The sequence below is a fragment of the Lepidochelys kempii genome, chromosome 23, assembly GCF_965140285.1.
Source record: "Lepidochelys kempii isolate rLepKem1 chromosome 23, rLepKem1.hap1, whole genome shotgun sequence".
Taxonomy (NCBI): Eukaryota; Metazoa; Chordata; order Testudines; family Cheloniidae; genus Lepidochelys; species Lepidochelys kempii.
The window spans coordinates 10821558-10835967 of NC_136402.1; the positions used below are offsets into that span (position 1 = coordinate 10821558).

The following is a 14410-nucleotide window of genomic DNA, read 5'->3' on the forward strand; positions in this document are numbered from 1 at the left end:
AGCCAGGGATAGAACCCAGGAGTCCTGGCTCCCAGCCCCCTGCTCTAGCCACCAGACCCCACTCCCCTGCCAGAGCCAGGGATAGCACTGGGGCCAGCACTGACTGTACGGGGAGACTGCCTCCCACTGAGTTCCTGCCCTGCTTCCTGCAGCACTGGCCATCCATTGCCACATCAGCAGGTTTATTTGCAGGCAACACTATTGACCTCAGTGTCACTCCCCTGCCCTCCTTCCCCCAGCCCTGGGACACGTGCTGAGCCCAGTGCCATGGTGCCCGGAAATGATCTTGTGATGGGTTCATGGGCCGGCCCCTCACTCCGGTTCCTCCCATGCTGACCTGGCAGTCCTGTGCCAGACCTTAAAAAGGGCTTCCTGGGTGGTGTGGGGTGAGACGAGCACTGGATTGCGGCAGGACGGAGCTGCTCGCCCCGGGGGAGCCATGGATCTGCTGCTGTGCCTCTTGCTCTGCTTCGGTGAGGGCCCCTCCGGGTGTGGAAGGCACCCGCCCCATCACGGGGAGGTGCCAGCTCGGTGGGGATACAACGAGCTCACCTGTTCTTCCCCGACCAGGGGATGTGGTTGAGCCCTGCCCTGCCGAGTCCCCCCACAGGGAAAGGGCCTGAGTCTGAGTGCTAGTGGGGCCAGACAGTGCCCTCATGGGGCTGGTCTGTGCACCATGGAGAGGAGCAGAGCAGAGCAGCCGATGGGCAGCCGGCCTGGGGCTCCCCCGTTCCCCTGGGTCCCAGCATGTGTCATTGCTGTGTCTGGCTCTAACTGCTCCGGACTCTGTCCCGCCCAGCCCCACTTTCCTTCAGGTGCCTTGGGACTGGGAAGCTTTGGGGTGCACGGGCCCCTCTCTGCTCCTGACAGTTTCCCCCTTGTCTCTCCCCAGCTGCCGACGTGGGAGTCTCCTCCTCCTCAGGTAAGTATGTCTGGCCCCCAGGGGGCTGCCCTTTGCCAGAACCCAGGCCAGGATCCCAACCCCCCGGCACCACGGCTGGGGCCTGAGCAGAGGTGACCACGGCCACCCTTTGGAGAGTCAGCTGCCCAAGCACAGGTCCCAGAGTGCAAAGGCATTAGGCAGCTGCCTGAAGTTAGGTCACAGAATGCAACAGGAGTGAGGAGGCTGCCCGAACGCAGATCCCAGCATGCAATGGAAGTGAGGTGGCTGCCTGAGTGCAGATCCCAGCATGCAATGGGAGCAAGGGAGCTGCCTGGGTTCAAGCACACAACGGGAGCAAACTGGAGCAGGGCACTAGGAGCTGCCTCTATGTGAGCTGTTACTCATTGCAATGGAGTCACTTCCTGTCTCTGTGCCTCAGTTTCCCTTCTGTAAAGCAGGGGCACTGATGCTGCACCATTTCCTGGGGCTCAGTGACTTGTCTGTGCAGCACATGGCGGAAGGGAGGTGCGGGAGAAGGGCCCAGGGTTAGTGTTGCAGGAAAGCCCATTCTGCCCTGTTCTGCACTCGCTGGCAATGTCTCGCGCTGAGCTGGGCCTTCAGTCCCTGCAGCCCCTGGGGTCTCCCCGCGCAGTCCCGGAGCAGGTGTCCCAGCAGCTGTTTGCTTTGCCAGAGGTAAGGTTGGTAGGTGGCCACCACCGCTGTGCCGGGCGGGTGGAGGTGCGTCTGGACGGGCGCTGGGGCACCGTGTGTGACGACGGCTGGGACCTGAGCGACGTGGCCGTGGTGTGCAGGCAGCTGGGCTGCGGGCAGGCCATGGACGCCCTGAGTGGTAAAGTGTTCGGCCCGGGCCCTGAGTCACTCCCTGTCCTGATGCTGAACGTGGAGTGCGAGGGGACAGAGGCGACGCTGGGGAGCTGCCTGTACACGAATCCAGGGAACTTCTGCAAGCATGATGAGGACGCGGGGGCTCGTTGCCAAGGTGAGCCGGCCTGGAGAGCCCTGGCCCTAAGGGAGGGATGGGAGGATGCCTGGAGTCCCAGGGTAGGGTGCTCAGTTCTGACTGAGCGGTCTGGCTGGGTGAGCACTGCACAGTCTGCCCAGGGAGCAGGGAGGGGACCTGACAGGCCCAGAGGGTGGGACAAGCAGGGCCTGGGCTCTGCTCCCTGTCATGTGCCATGGGGCAAGGTTATGAAGGGAAAACACTCTCATGCAGTAGGGTCAGCATCCACACACACCATCTGCTACTAATACATTCCCAGCAGGGCTGGGAGCCAGGACTCCTGGGTTCCATCCCCAGCTCTGGGACGGGAGTGGGCTCTCGTGGGTTGGGGAGCTGGGAGTCAGGTCTCCTGAGGACTATTCCTGGCTCTGGGAGGGTGTTACCTACACACTCTAGGGCACCCACCTTTACCCACTTCCTAGAGCTTAAGGTGTAACCTGGTTGACTTTGGCACCTTGACCCTTTCCAGTTCCTAGGACTCCAGGGGAAAGACACCTTCCCTTACCCAGTTCCTAGGGCTCAGGGCTACCCATACCCAATTCCTAGGGCTCAGGGTGTAACCTTCTGTGGGTTTGTGGGGCCTTCCAGGGAAAGAGCCTTACACAGTAATACCAGTTGTCACGGAGTCCCCGGGCGATGCTCTGGAACTGCTCCCTACGAAGCCAGGCAGGACTCTGGGGAAGTCTCCTTTCTGTGAGCAGCCTGTCTGCAGGGCAAAGAGCTCACACAGCTTCCACCTTCCTGGGTCTGACCTCGGAGCATTCAGCATCCTCTGCCCCTCCGTGCGCTTCCCACAGCGAGTCCGCCCAGTCAGGCTCCTGGGGAAGCCGGAGGGTCCTGCACCCCAACTCCGCAGTCAGACGTGACTCTTAGCCAGCCAGTAAAACAGAGGTTTATTAGATGACAGGAACATGGTCTAAAACAGAGCTTGTAGGTACAGAGAACAGGACCCCTCAGCCGGGTCTATTTTGAGGGACAGTGAGCCAGACAACCATGTCTGCACTTCACTCCACTTCCCCAGCCAGCCCCCAACTCACTCACTCTCCAGCCCCTCCTCCTCTCCTGGGCTTTGTCCCTTTCCCGGGCCAGGAGGTCACCTAATTCCTTTGTTCTCCAACACCTTTAGCTATCACCTTGCAGGGGGGAAGGGCCCCGGCCATCAGTTGCCAGGAGACAGCGTGTTGGCCATTTATGTACACTGACCCTTTGCTCTGCAACAATTACACCCCCTTATCCCTCCACCTAGAAACTTAAGAAATGCATGGGGAAACTGAGGCACACCTACAGTATTCAGAGGAAACATTAAGAACAGTCCCACTTCATCACACCCTTAACCTATATTTATTAACAGTTACCAACACAGAATACACAGGCTAAGCATACAATGCTCAGCACTCCCAATAAGGCAGATGAAATTTTCCTGCTGGCCAGTCAAAATCAGATCATCTGGGGACTCCAACTTCTGCACAGTGTCGTTGGCAGGGTGTTGAGGTCTGGCAGCTTTGGTCTTGGGGCTGTGTCCTGGAGTTGATTTCAAAAAACTTCCTTTTGGACACCAGTTTATATAGTATCAGAGGGGTAGCCGTGATAGTCTGTATTCACAAAAACAACCAGGAGTCCGGTGGCACCTTAAAGACTAACAGATTTATTTGGGTGTAAGCTTTTGTGGGTAAAAACCCCACTTCTTCAGCTGCATGGAGATGAATGCAAGTTTATATAAAGAAACTTGAGTCCTGCCTAGCTATACCTTAACCGATTATATTAAACTAAGAAACTACAAAACAGTATTTTTCACAACCCTAGCCCATTATGAAACAATTCTTTAACCAATCAGCCCCCACCACCATAGCTGATTTAAATCTTGTAAAATTAATTATGCAACAGACAGAAACTGCAATAGACAGAAACAATCAAAGAACCAGACAGAGACCATACAGATAAACAAGAGAGAAGTGGGCAAAGCTATAGAGATTTCACACCCACAAGTGTTGATAAGTGGTACCTTGCCAGACAGAATGCATCAAACAACATTTTATTTAAACATCTTAAGATCTGTTTCTTTATCTGGTGATGTGGGTACTATTAGGACAGGAGCCTTCTTAACAGCCCGCTACTATATTGTTTTAATGTAACTTAGATGGAATGTGAGGACGGGACTTTCTGCTTCTTGGCTCATGGCTGCTGCTCTCCTAATATGGCTGCAGAAAAAAGGCTTCAGACCTTACATGGGGAGTGGAGCCTAGTGGTTAGAGCAGGGGGCTGGGAGCCAGCACTCCTGGGTCTTTCCCAGCTCTGTAAGTTGCTCTCCACAGCCCCTGATCTCTCCCTGATCCTCATTCATATCTCTCCCCCTGTCTCTAGCTGCAGAGCTCCCAGAGCCACCTGTCCGGTTGGTGGGCAACAGCACGCGCTGCAGTGGGCAGGTGGAGATTTACCATGACGGCCGCTGGGGTGCTGTGTGTGGGTTGGGCTGGGACCTGACTGACGCCAAGGTGCTCTGCCGGGAGCTGGGCTGCGGGAGCCCGCGGTACGTCACCCACCACTGCAGCAAGTTTGGTCAGAGCTCAGCACCCATCCTGCTGGGCCAGCTGGAGTGCACCGGGCAGGAGGCCTCCCTGACCCACTGCCGAGTCCAAGCCTGGGAGGGGCGGCACTGCCCCCACCACCGGGACACCGGAGTCATGTGCCAAGGTGAGAAAGCAGCGCTGGTACCAGGCCCTCACCACCTGCCAGAGGCCCAGGTCAGACAGGGATGGCTGCACTTTTCCCCCTGAGTGCCAAGCTGGTCCCCTTGGAGCACGGCCATCCCCGGCCTCCTTGCCCACTGGGGCAGCGTGTGCCATGGCCCCAGCTGAGCCTGGCAACAGCTGCCCCTCCTAGTTGGGCACAGAGAGCACAGCACTGGCGCCCCTGCGATGTGGGGGTCAGTGCCGGGCAAGCCCCCTGCACCAGCCAGGCCATGCCTTCCCAGCATGCATTGGGGCACCGACACAGCTGACCCCCCCGCTTCCTCGCAGAGCCCTTCGCACTGCGGCTGGTGGACGGCCCAAGCAAGTGCTCCGGGCGGCTGGAGGTGCGGTATGATGGGGTGTGGGGCACCGTTTGCGATGACAACTGGTCAGTGACCATCGCCCAAGTGGTATGCCAGGAGCTGGGCTGTGGCCCAGCTGAGCCACTGGCCCCAAAGCCGCAGGACTGGCCCCGCTTTGGCCAGGGTACGGGGAAAATCTGGCTGGACGACATCCGCTGCAAAGGCACCGAGGAGACCTTGCAGAAATGTGCCCACCGCTTCTGGAGCTACAACGACTGCACCCACTGGGAGGACGTCAGTGTGGTCTGCCAGGTGCATGCCCACAGCCAGGGAGAGGGAGATACAGGGAGCCCCACAACTTCTGGGTTCTCTCCCAGCTCTGGGAGGAGAGTGGGGTCCAGGTGGTTAGCAGGGGGGCTGGGAGCCAGGATTCTTGGGTTCTATCCCAGCTCTGGGAGGGGAGTGGGATCCAGGTGGCTAGCAGGGGGGCTGGGAGCCAGGACTCCTGGGTCCAGGCAGGGAGTGGCCGTAGGCACTGGCTGTGTCAGTGAAGGGGTGAGAATGGGGCTGACAGAAGCACACAGTTGGGTGAGGTGCCTGGCGCTCCCTGCAGCCCTCGCCCGAGGCCATGGGCAGTGCTCCCTAACCTCCCATGTTCTCTTCATCCTGCAGGACAGCTGAGCCGGCCACAGCTCCTCCATGGCCTTCCATTGATTCCCCCCCACCCCGTCCCCGAGCTTTCAGTGCATCCCCCCTGCTGCCAGGCCCTTCTTCTCTGCTGCCAGGCTCCCTGGCCCTGCCCGCCCAGCCCAGGGATGGCTGTTGGCTGTGCAGGGGCATGGCTTGGTTAGTGCCCGGGGGGATTCCCATTTCAGGGATGAACCACAGGCGCCCAGGGCATTCCCCTCCCACTGTGAGCCACACTCTGTGGGCTGCCGCACAACGCTGGCACAGACTGGGGCTCGTGTCTCGCTAACAATGGGGCAGCTCGCCCTGGCAGGCCCCGCTCGGAGCACGGGTCTCCAGGGCCGTCACTCCAACTCCAGCCAAGGGAGCCGTCCCTGATAAACCCTGCCATCGCCTTGGGGGCCGGGATACATGACTGTCTCCCCCGGAGGGGTCCGTGCTGCATGGACAGGCAGGAGCCGGGAGGGGGAGAGCCCCGGGTGCCGCACGCCATCCCAGGCTGAGCAGATGCGAATAAAGAGCTGAATCCACTGGATGACCGACTGCCCTGTGTCTGCCTGCGTCTGCCAAGCGCTCGGCGCTGCACAGGCAGGCCCGGGCCTTACCCCAGCAGGTTCAGAGCTTGAGGCACTGGGAGCAGCCCAATTCCTGAGAGCAGTGGGCAGAGGGGTCCGGAGGGGCCAGGCACAGCAGTGCCTGCAAGGGAAGGAAGGTGCTGCCTCCAGAACTGGCCCAGAGACAGCGAGCTCCTGCAGGCTTTGGGAGTCCCGGCTTCGGCCAGTAGATGGCAACAGTCTGCATGACAGTGCACACAGCTGTCATCAAAGTCAGTCCCTCCCAGAGCTGGGGATAGAACCCAGGAGTCCTGGCTCCCAGTCCCCCCCCCCCCGCTCTAACTACTATACACCACTCCCAGAGCCAGAACCCAGGAGTCCTGGCTCCCAGACCCCTGCTCTCAGCAGCTGCACCCGTTCCCTCACGACTGGCTGGTGTCCCTGCCGACACTGGGCCAGTGTAACCTCTCCCAGCATCTCTGGGCTGTGACTGTCTGTCCTGGAGTTGGGGGCTGGAGGGGCATCCTCTTTTTGGTCTGGTGCAGTTGGGGCAGCTCCTCCTCCTGAGGGTTCCCCATTCATGCAGACGCCCCCTGTGCACAGCTCCCCTGCCCAACCTCAGGGAGTGTTTGGGGCCCTACAGTCAGGGAAGGGGTGGACAATGTGTCTGGAAACCCTTTCCTCCCCTTCAAGGCACCCACTGCAGCTCCCAACCTCCACATGTCTAGGGGGGGTGCTGGGAATGGAGCTGACACTGAGCCCCGAGGAGGGGAGCTGGGGAAGGACAGGACCCTGTGTCCTGTGTAGGGGAGAGGCACCCGGGAGGGAACCGACCCTGTGCCCCATGGAGGGGAGAGGGGCTGGGGTGGGAGCTGACCCTGTGTCCTGAGGAGGGGAGGGGGCTGGGGAGAGAGCAGTGTCACGGAATGTAGGGGAGTCAGGGCCCTGCACCCCGTACTTCCTGCAATTCACCATGACTCTCAGCCAGCCAGTAAAACAGAAGGTTTATTAGGCGACAGGAACACAGTCCAAAACAGAGCTTGTAGGTACAGACAACAGAACCCCTCAGTCAGGTCCATCTTGGGGGCAGAGAACCCAGACCCCGATGCTGGGCCTCCCTCCGTTTCCCCAGCCAGCTCCAAACTGAAAACCCCTCCAGCTGCTCCTCTGGCCTTTGTCTCTTTCCGAAGCCAGGAGGCCACCTGATCTCTTTGTTCTCCAACACCTTCAGTTGGCACCTTGTGGGGGAGAGGCCCCGGCCATCAGTTGCCAGGAGACAGGGTGTCGGCCATTCTCTGTGCAGACCCCTGCACACCCTTTCCCCTCTAGGGCTCTGCAACAATCATATGCCCTTATCCTACCACCTAGATACTTAAGAAATGCATAGGGGAAACTGAGGCACACACACAGTATTGAGAGAAAATATTAAGAACATTCCCACTTCGTCACAAGTGGACCCTGCACCCCGAGGAGCGGAGGGGCGCTGGGGAGGGAGAGGACCCTGTGCCTTGTGGAGGGGTGGGGCCCTGGGGAAGGAGCTGTCCCTATGTCCCAATGAGCGGAGGGGTGCTGGGGAGGGAGCTGACCCTGTGTCCCGAGGTGGGGAAGGGTGCTGTGGAATGGCAGGGTCGCATGCAGCTAGAGGTTCCACTGGGGCGATTACTGTGCTCTGGATCCTGGGGTGCATAGGCTCTGTGCTGTGGGTCCCAGATGTGTATGGGGGGGGTCTATCCTGTGGGTGCGTGGGGCTGTTTGTCTCCTTGCCGTGGGTTCTCGGATGGGTTTGGGGGTTCTCGATGTCACGGGTCTGGGGAGGTGAGGGGTCTGTGCTGTGGGTCATGCTGGCAGGGAATTGTGCATGCCGGGCACTCAGGACACAACTGGGGTTATGTTTAGGGTGGGTTGATTAAGGGACAGTGCACCTCAAGCGGCCACTGTTGGGGGGGGCATGCCTGAGAGCTGAGCCTAGGCGCAGCGGGACTAGGCCTGGAGCAGCATCCTCCCTGGCACCTACACTCTGTCCAACTAGCACTGACCCCCCTTCGGCTGCAGGGACCCCTCCCCCAGCTGCAGGGACCCCTCCCCCGGCTGCAGGGACCCCTCCCCCAGCTGCAGGGACCCCTCCTCCAGCTGCAGGGACACGTGAGAACGGCCACACTGGGTCAGCCCCATGGTCCATCTAGCCCAGTATCCTGTCTTCCGACAGTGGCCAATGCCAGGTGCTTGAGAGGGAGTGAACAGAACAGGGCAATTTATCAAGTGATCCACCCCTTGTTGCCAAGTCCCAGCTTCTGGCAGCCAGAGGTTTAGGGACACCAAGAGCATGGGGTTGCATCCCAAACCATCTTGGCCAGTAGCCACTAATAGACCTATCCTCCATGAACTTATCTAGTTTCAAAGATTCATAGATATTAAGATCAGAAGGGACCATTATGATCATCTAGCCTGACCTCCTGCACAATGCAGGCCACAGAATCTCACCCACCCACTCCTGCAATAAATCTCTCACCTATGTCTGGGCTATTGGAGTCCTCAAATCATGGTTTAAAGACTTCAAGGTGCAAAGAATCCTCCAGCAAGTGACCTGTGCCCCATGTTACAGAGGAAGGCGAAACCCCCCCAGGGCCTCTTCCAATCTGCCCTGGAGGAAAATTCCTTCCCGACCCCAAATATGGCGATCAGCTGAACCCTGAGCATGTGGGCAAGAGTCACCAGCCAGATACCCAGGAAAGAATTCTCTGTAGTAACTCAGATCCCACCCCATCTAATATCCCATCACAGGCCATTGGGCCTATTTACCATGAATAGTTGAAGATCAATTAATTGCCAAAATCATGTTATCCCATCATACCATCTCCTCCATAAACTTATCGAGTTTAATCTTGAAGCCAGATAGGTCTTTTGCCCCCACTGCTTCCCTTGGAAGGCTGTTCCAGAACTTCACTCCTCTAATGATGGTTAGAAACCTTCATCTAATTTCAAGTCTAAACTTCCCGATGGCCAGTTTATATCCATTTGTTCTTGTGTCCACATTGGTACTGAGCTTAAATAATTCCTCTCCCTCTCTGGTATTTATCCCTCTAATATATTTATAGAGACCAATCATATCTCCCCTCAACCTTCTTTTGGTTAGGCTAAACAAGCCAAGCTCCTTGAGTCTCCTTTTGTAAGACAGGTTTTCCATTCCTGGGATCACCCTAGAAGCCCTTCTCTGTACCTGTTCCAGTTTGAATTCATCCTTCTTAAACATGGACCAGAACTGCACACGGTGTTCCAGATGAGGTCTCACCAGTGCCTTGTATAACGGTACTAACACCTCCTTAAAAGCAGTTCTTTTATTAACCCCATTTTACGTCTGGCCTTTGCAACATCCCCAGCAAAGAGTTCCACAGGTTGACTGTGCTTTGTATGGGGAAATATTTCCTCCTGTTTGTTTTATACCTGCTGCCTATTAGCTTCATGGGGTGACCCCTTGGCTTTTGTGTTATGTGAAGGGGTAGATAACATTTCTGTACGCCCTTTCTCCACGCCAGTCACGATTTTATCAGGCCTCTACCATATCTCTCCCCTTTCTCATCTCTTTCCCAAGTGGAACAGCTCCAGTCTGTTTATCCTCTCCCCCTAATCTTTTTTGTTGCCCTTCTCTGGACCTTTTCCAATATATCCTTTCTGAGATGGGGTGACTAGAACTGCACACCGGGTACAAGATGTGGGTGTACCATGGATTTACAGAGGCCATATGATATTTTCTGTTTTATTATCTAGTCCTTACCTAATGGTTCATAACATTCGGTTCGCTTTTTTGACTGTGCTGCATATTGTTTTCAGAGAACTATCTACGATGACTCTGAGATCCCCCCACTTGGCTGCAGGTACCCATCGCCCCCCAGCTACAAGGATGGACGCCCAGAACATAACATAAGAACAGCCACACTGGGTCAGACCAAAAGGTGCATCTAGCCCACTATCCTGTCTTCAGAGTGGCCAATGCCAGGTGCCCGACACTCTGCCTTCAGCTGCAGGGACCCCTCCCTGACCTGGCAGCAGGGATCCCTCCCTTCCCCCAGCCCCATGCTGAAAGGACACCACTCCAGCTGAAGGGACCCCCCTCACCCTCCTCGGTGGAGGGACACCCCCCCACCCAGCTGCAGGGACCCCTTCCTGCCCTGGCTGCAGATCCGGAACCTCCCCCACCCCATGCTGCAGGGCCCAACCTGCCCACCCCCACGTTGCTCAAGTCCTGTCACATCCTGATCTCTGACCCTATTATGAAAGCTGGTTAGCAGCTAATCCCACCCCTCCCCCGCAGCCCCCAGAGCTGCCACCTGTCGCTGGCTCTGGCCCCTAGCCCATGACTGTCCCCAGGGGTCACACTGTGGAGGGAGGAACCAGGCAGAGCAGCTCTTGGTGGGGCTTAGACTAGCCTGGTGCAAAGGGCCCCCCACCAGTGTTGGGTTCACAGCCCTGTTCAGTGGCCCTCAGCCTGTATCGCAACAGAACCAACCAGCGTTTTCGGGGCTTGTCGGGTAGCAAAAAATATTGAGAAATTTGAGCTTGTTCTGAATTGGAGTAAAACCAAGGTCTGGACAATTGCCCCCTGTCCCCGCCCGGAGCCCCATGGGAGCCAGCTCCAGCTGACCCCACTGTGCAATGAGCAGGGGGCGCTCTCCCTGGCAGTCCATGCTGGCCCCAATGCCCAGGGCGGTGCTAGGGGGCGTCTGCTGCAGGGAGTGGGGCAAGGGAGTTGGCTAGATTGTCGGGCTCAACGAGTAGTGATCAATGGCTCCATGTCTAGTTGGCAGCTGGTATCAAGTAGAGTGTCCCAAGGGTCGGTCCTAGGGCCGGTTTTGTTCAATATCTTCATAAATGATCTGGAGGATGGTGTGGATTGCACCCTCAGCAAGTTTGCAGATGACACTAAACTGGGAGGAGAGGTAGATACTTTGGAGGGTAGGGATAGGATACAGAGGGACCTAGACAAATTAGAGAATGGGTCCAAAAGAAATCTGATGAGGTTCAACAAGGACAAGTGCAGAGTCCTGCACTTAGGATGGAAGAATCCCATGCACCGCTACAGACTAGGGACCGAATGGCTCGGCAGCAGTTCTGCAGAAAAGGACCTAGGGGTGACAGTGGACGAGAAGCTGGATATGAGTCAACAGTGTGTCCTTGTTGCCAAGAAGGCCAATGGCATTTTGGGATGTATAAGTAGGGGCATTGCCAGCAGATGGAGGGACGTGATCGTTCCCCTCTATTTGACACTGGTGAGGCCTCATCTGGAGTACTGTGTCCAGTTTTGGGCCCCACACTACAAGAAGGATGTGGAAAAATTGGAAAGAGTCCAGCGGAGGGCAACAAAAATGATTAGGGGACTGAAACACATGACTTACGAGGAGAGGCTGAGGGAACTGGGATTGTTTAGTCTGCGGAAGAGAAGAATGAGGGGGGATTTGATAGCTGCTTTCAACTACCTGAAAGGGGGTTCCAAAGAGGATGGCTCTAGACTGTTCTCAGTGGTAGCTGATGACAGAACAAGGAGTAATGGTCTCAAGTTGCAGTGGGGGAGGTTTAGGTTGGATATTAGGAAAAACTTTTTCACTAGGAGGGTGGTGAAACACTGGAATGCGTTACCTAGGGAGGTGGTGGAATCTCCTTCCTTAGATATTTTTAAGGTCAGGCTTGACAAAGCCCTGGCTGGGATGATTTAGTTGGAGATTGGTCCTGCTTTGCGCAGGGGGTTGGACTAGATGACCTCCTGAGGTCCCTTCCAACCCTGATAGTCTATGATTCTATGAAGGGGCTCAGTAGGGGGCGCTCTCCCCAGCAGTCTGTGCTGGCCCCAATGCCCAGGGTGGCGCTAGGGGGCATGTGCTGCAGGGAGTGGGGCAGGGGCTCAGCTGGGGACACTGGGTGGGTCTATTGTGTAAAGTGAGATGTCTCAAGCCCTGGATCCGGCGCCCAAGTCGCTGGCCGGGCCCCGATTACAATGTGCAGCGTTTTCAAAGCAGTCGGGTTTGTTAGCCCTTGGCACGCAGCACGTGGAGCCCTTAGGGCAGTGAGAGAGGATTCTGAGTCCCTTCTGGTCAGCCCCGAGCCCAGCTGAGCTGTAGGGAACACCGTAGGCACCATGTTTTTCTTTTCCCCAGGGGATGCTCCACCCCTGCTCTGGCCCGAGGCCCCACTCCTCCCCCAAGGTCCCTCCCCCATGCCTGCTCTGCCCGAAGGCCCCGCCCTCGCTCCACTTCTTTCTGCCCCTTCCCCGCCCCCCTCCCTGATGCCCCCGCTTGCTCACTGCTCTCCGCCCTCCCCCAGTCCCTCCCACAACCACCAAGCAGCCAATTGGGGGCGCCACCAAACAGCTGTGGCTGGTGGGTGCTGAGGACCCACTATCTTTTTCCATGGGTGCTCCAGCCCCGGAGCACCCACAGAGTTGGCACCTATGGGGAACGCCTTTTTCAGGCTCTGGGTCTTTCTTCCTTAGGGTTTGTCTGCACGTAAACCGCTGGTGCGGTAATGCTGTCGTGAAGACGCTGCCTACGCTGACAGGCGGAGGTCTCCCCTCGGTGTGGTCAGCCTCCCTCCCTGAGAGGAGAATTCTCCTGCCGACCTAGCGCTGGCCACACCGGGGTTCAGGCGGGTCACCTGTGTCGCTGAGAGGGGTGGAGTTGCCGCACCCCTGGGAGACGTAGTTGTACTGAACTAATTTCCTAGCGTAGATCAGGCCTAAGTCAGTTCCCAAGGGACAGAGCTCCAAGGATCAAGGATCTCCCAGAAGCTAACTCTTATCCCCCCACCTCCCCGTCCTTTGTTCTCCTGCTGGGGTCTGTGCCCAGCTTCCCTGCTGATAGCGTTGAGCCAGGAGTCACTGGAGCTGGCGTCGTCTCTCTGGCCCCCGGGCTCATCTGGGTCAGTTTCAACCCGTTCCCAACAAGACTCTTTGTTCCACCCAGACAGGGAGGGGACACACACACTCACACACAGACCCCTTCCCCCCACTGGGTAGCCATGCCTTGTCACACATAGGGGAAACTGAGGCACACATAGACCACATAGATCATAGTCACTTTTGAAAATGTAGGCCATAGTGGTTGGGATTTTTAATTGGCCTTTCTGGGACAGCACTGTCTGGTTTAAGTCTTCCAAGAGATCATAGAATCATAGGGTTGGAAGGGACCTCAGGAGGTCATCTAGTCCAACCCCCTGCTCAAAGCAGGACCAAACCCCAATTTTTGCCCCAGATCCCTAAATGGCCACATTATAGAAAGTTCCCATTTTGCCACACCCCCACGAACTCCTGTGCCAGTCCTCTTTGGATTGTGCCCCCTCCACCAGATGGGATTGGGGTCTGGTGGGTTAGAGAAGGGGGGCTGGGAGCCTGTACCAACCCCCTGGGGTCACTGCCCCACCCCCCGCCGCTCCTCATGACCCCATGCGAGGGTCACCCAGGAGCAGCAGCTGCACGGCCCTGGTGCGCTGAAGCACAAGCCACACTCGTCACACAGCCTGGCCACTCGGGACCTATTTCCAGCTCCACGCGGCTATTTATACCCCGGCCACTGCACTCTCTCAAACATCTCCTGGCAAGCTTGTCAGCAAATGCCGCCACCTCCTCCCCAGGGGACAGACACCTACGTTCTCCTGCCCCACCCAGGGCCTGGGAAGGAAAGGACTGGTTATATATGGGCACTAGGACTCCTGGGTTCCATCCTAGCTCTGCGGGGGAGTGGGGGCTGGAGGGTTAGAGCAGGGGGGGCTGGTGGTGGGTAATTCTAGTGAGTCTCTCCAGCTCTGTCATCCTGACGGGGCTGGTAACTTTCCCACCCCTCCATCCCCAACCATCAATCTCCTCTCAGAGAGTAAACACTTCAGCTGGCTATGCAAACAAGGGCAGCCCACGGAAGTCTTTGCTGGGACACAGCTGCCTGACCTTTCCTCTTCAGCCGCCAGCCAAGCCCAGGTGCTGCTAATGCGCTGTCAAGTATTAATTCCTCTCCATTGAAGCTGGGGTCAGGACAGCCCTGAGCAGTTGGCAGGGGTGGTGATAGATCAGATGGGAATGGGACAAGGAGCCCCTGGCTGGACAGGCACAGGCCCATCCTGGGGCTACACAGAATTCAGGCCCTTCTGCGGATGTGGGGTGGGCCCTGTCTCTACTGCAGGTGAAACCCTCTCTCCCCCACCCCCAGCCCCCACTTTAAACCCCACTTCCTTTCCAAAGCCAGGGATAGAACCCA

The 14410-nt window shown here is 57.3% G+C and overlaps 1 protein-coding gene across 1 annotated transcript; it reads left to right on the plus strand.

Annotated features, from left to right (window-relative positions):
- The first annotated feature begins 407 nt into the window (after positions 1 to 407).
- LOC140902096 (CD5 antigen-like) lies at positions 408 to 6125 on the plus strand. Its single transcript, XM_073321792.1, has 6 exons — positions 408 to 473; positions 893 to 922; positions 1575 to 1883; positions 4266 to 4595; positions 4922 to 5247; positions 5608 to 6125. The coding sequence occupies exons 1-6, from the start codon at positions 440 to 442 to the stop codon at positions 5614 to 5616; spliced, it is 1038 nt and encodes a 345-aa protein (XP_073177893.1). The 5' UTR covers positions 408 to 439; the 3' UTR covers positions 5617 to 6125.
- The last annotated feature ends 8285 nt before the right edge of the window (positions 6126 to 14410 follow it).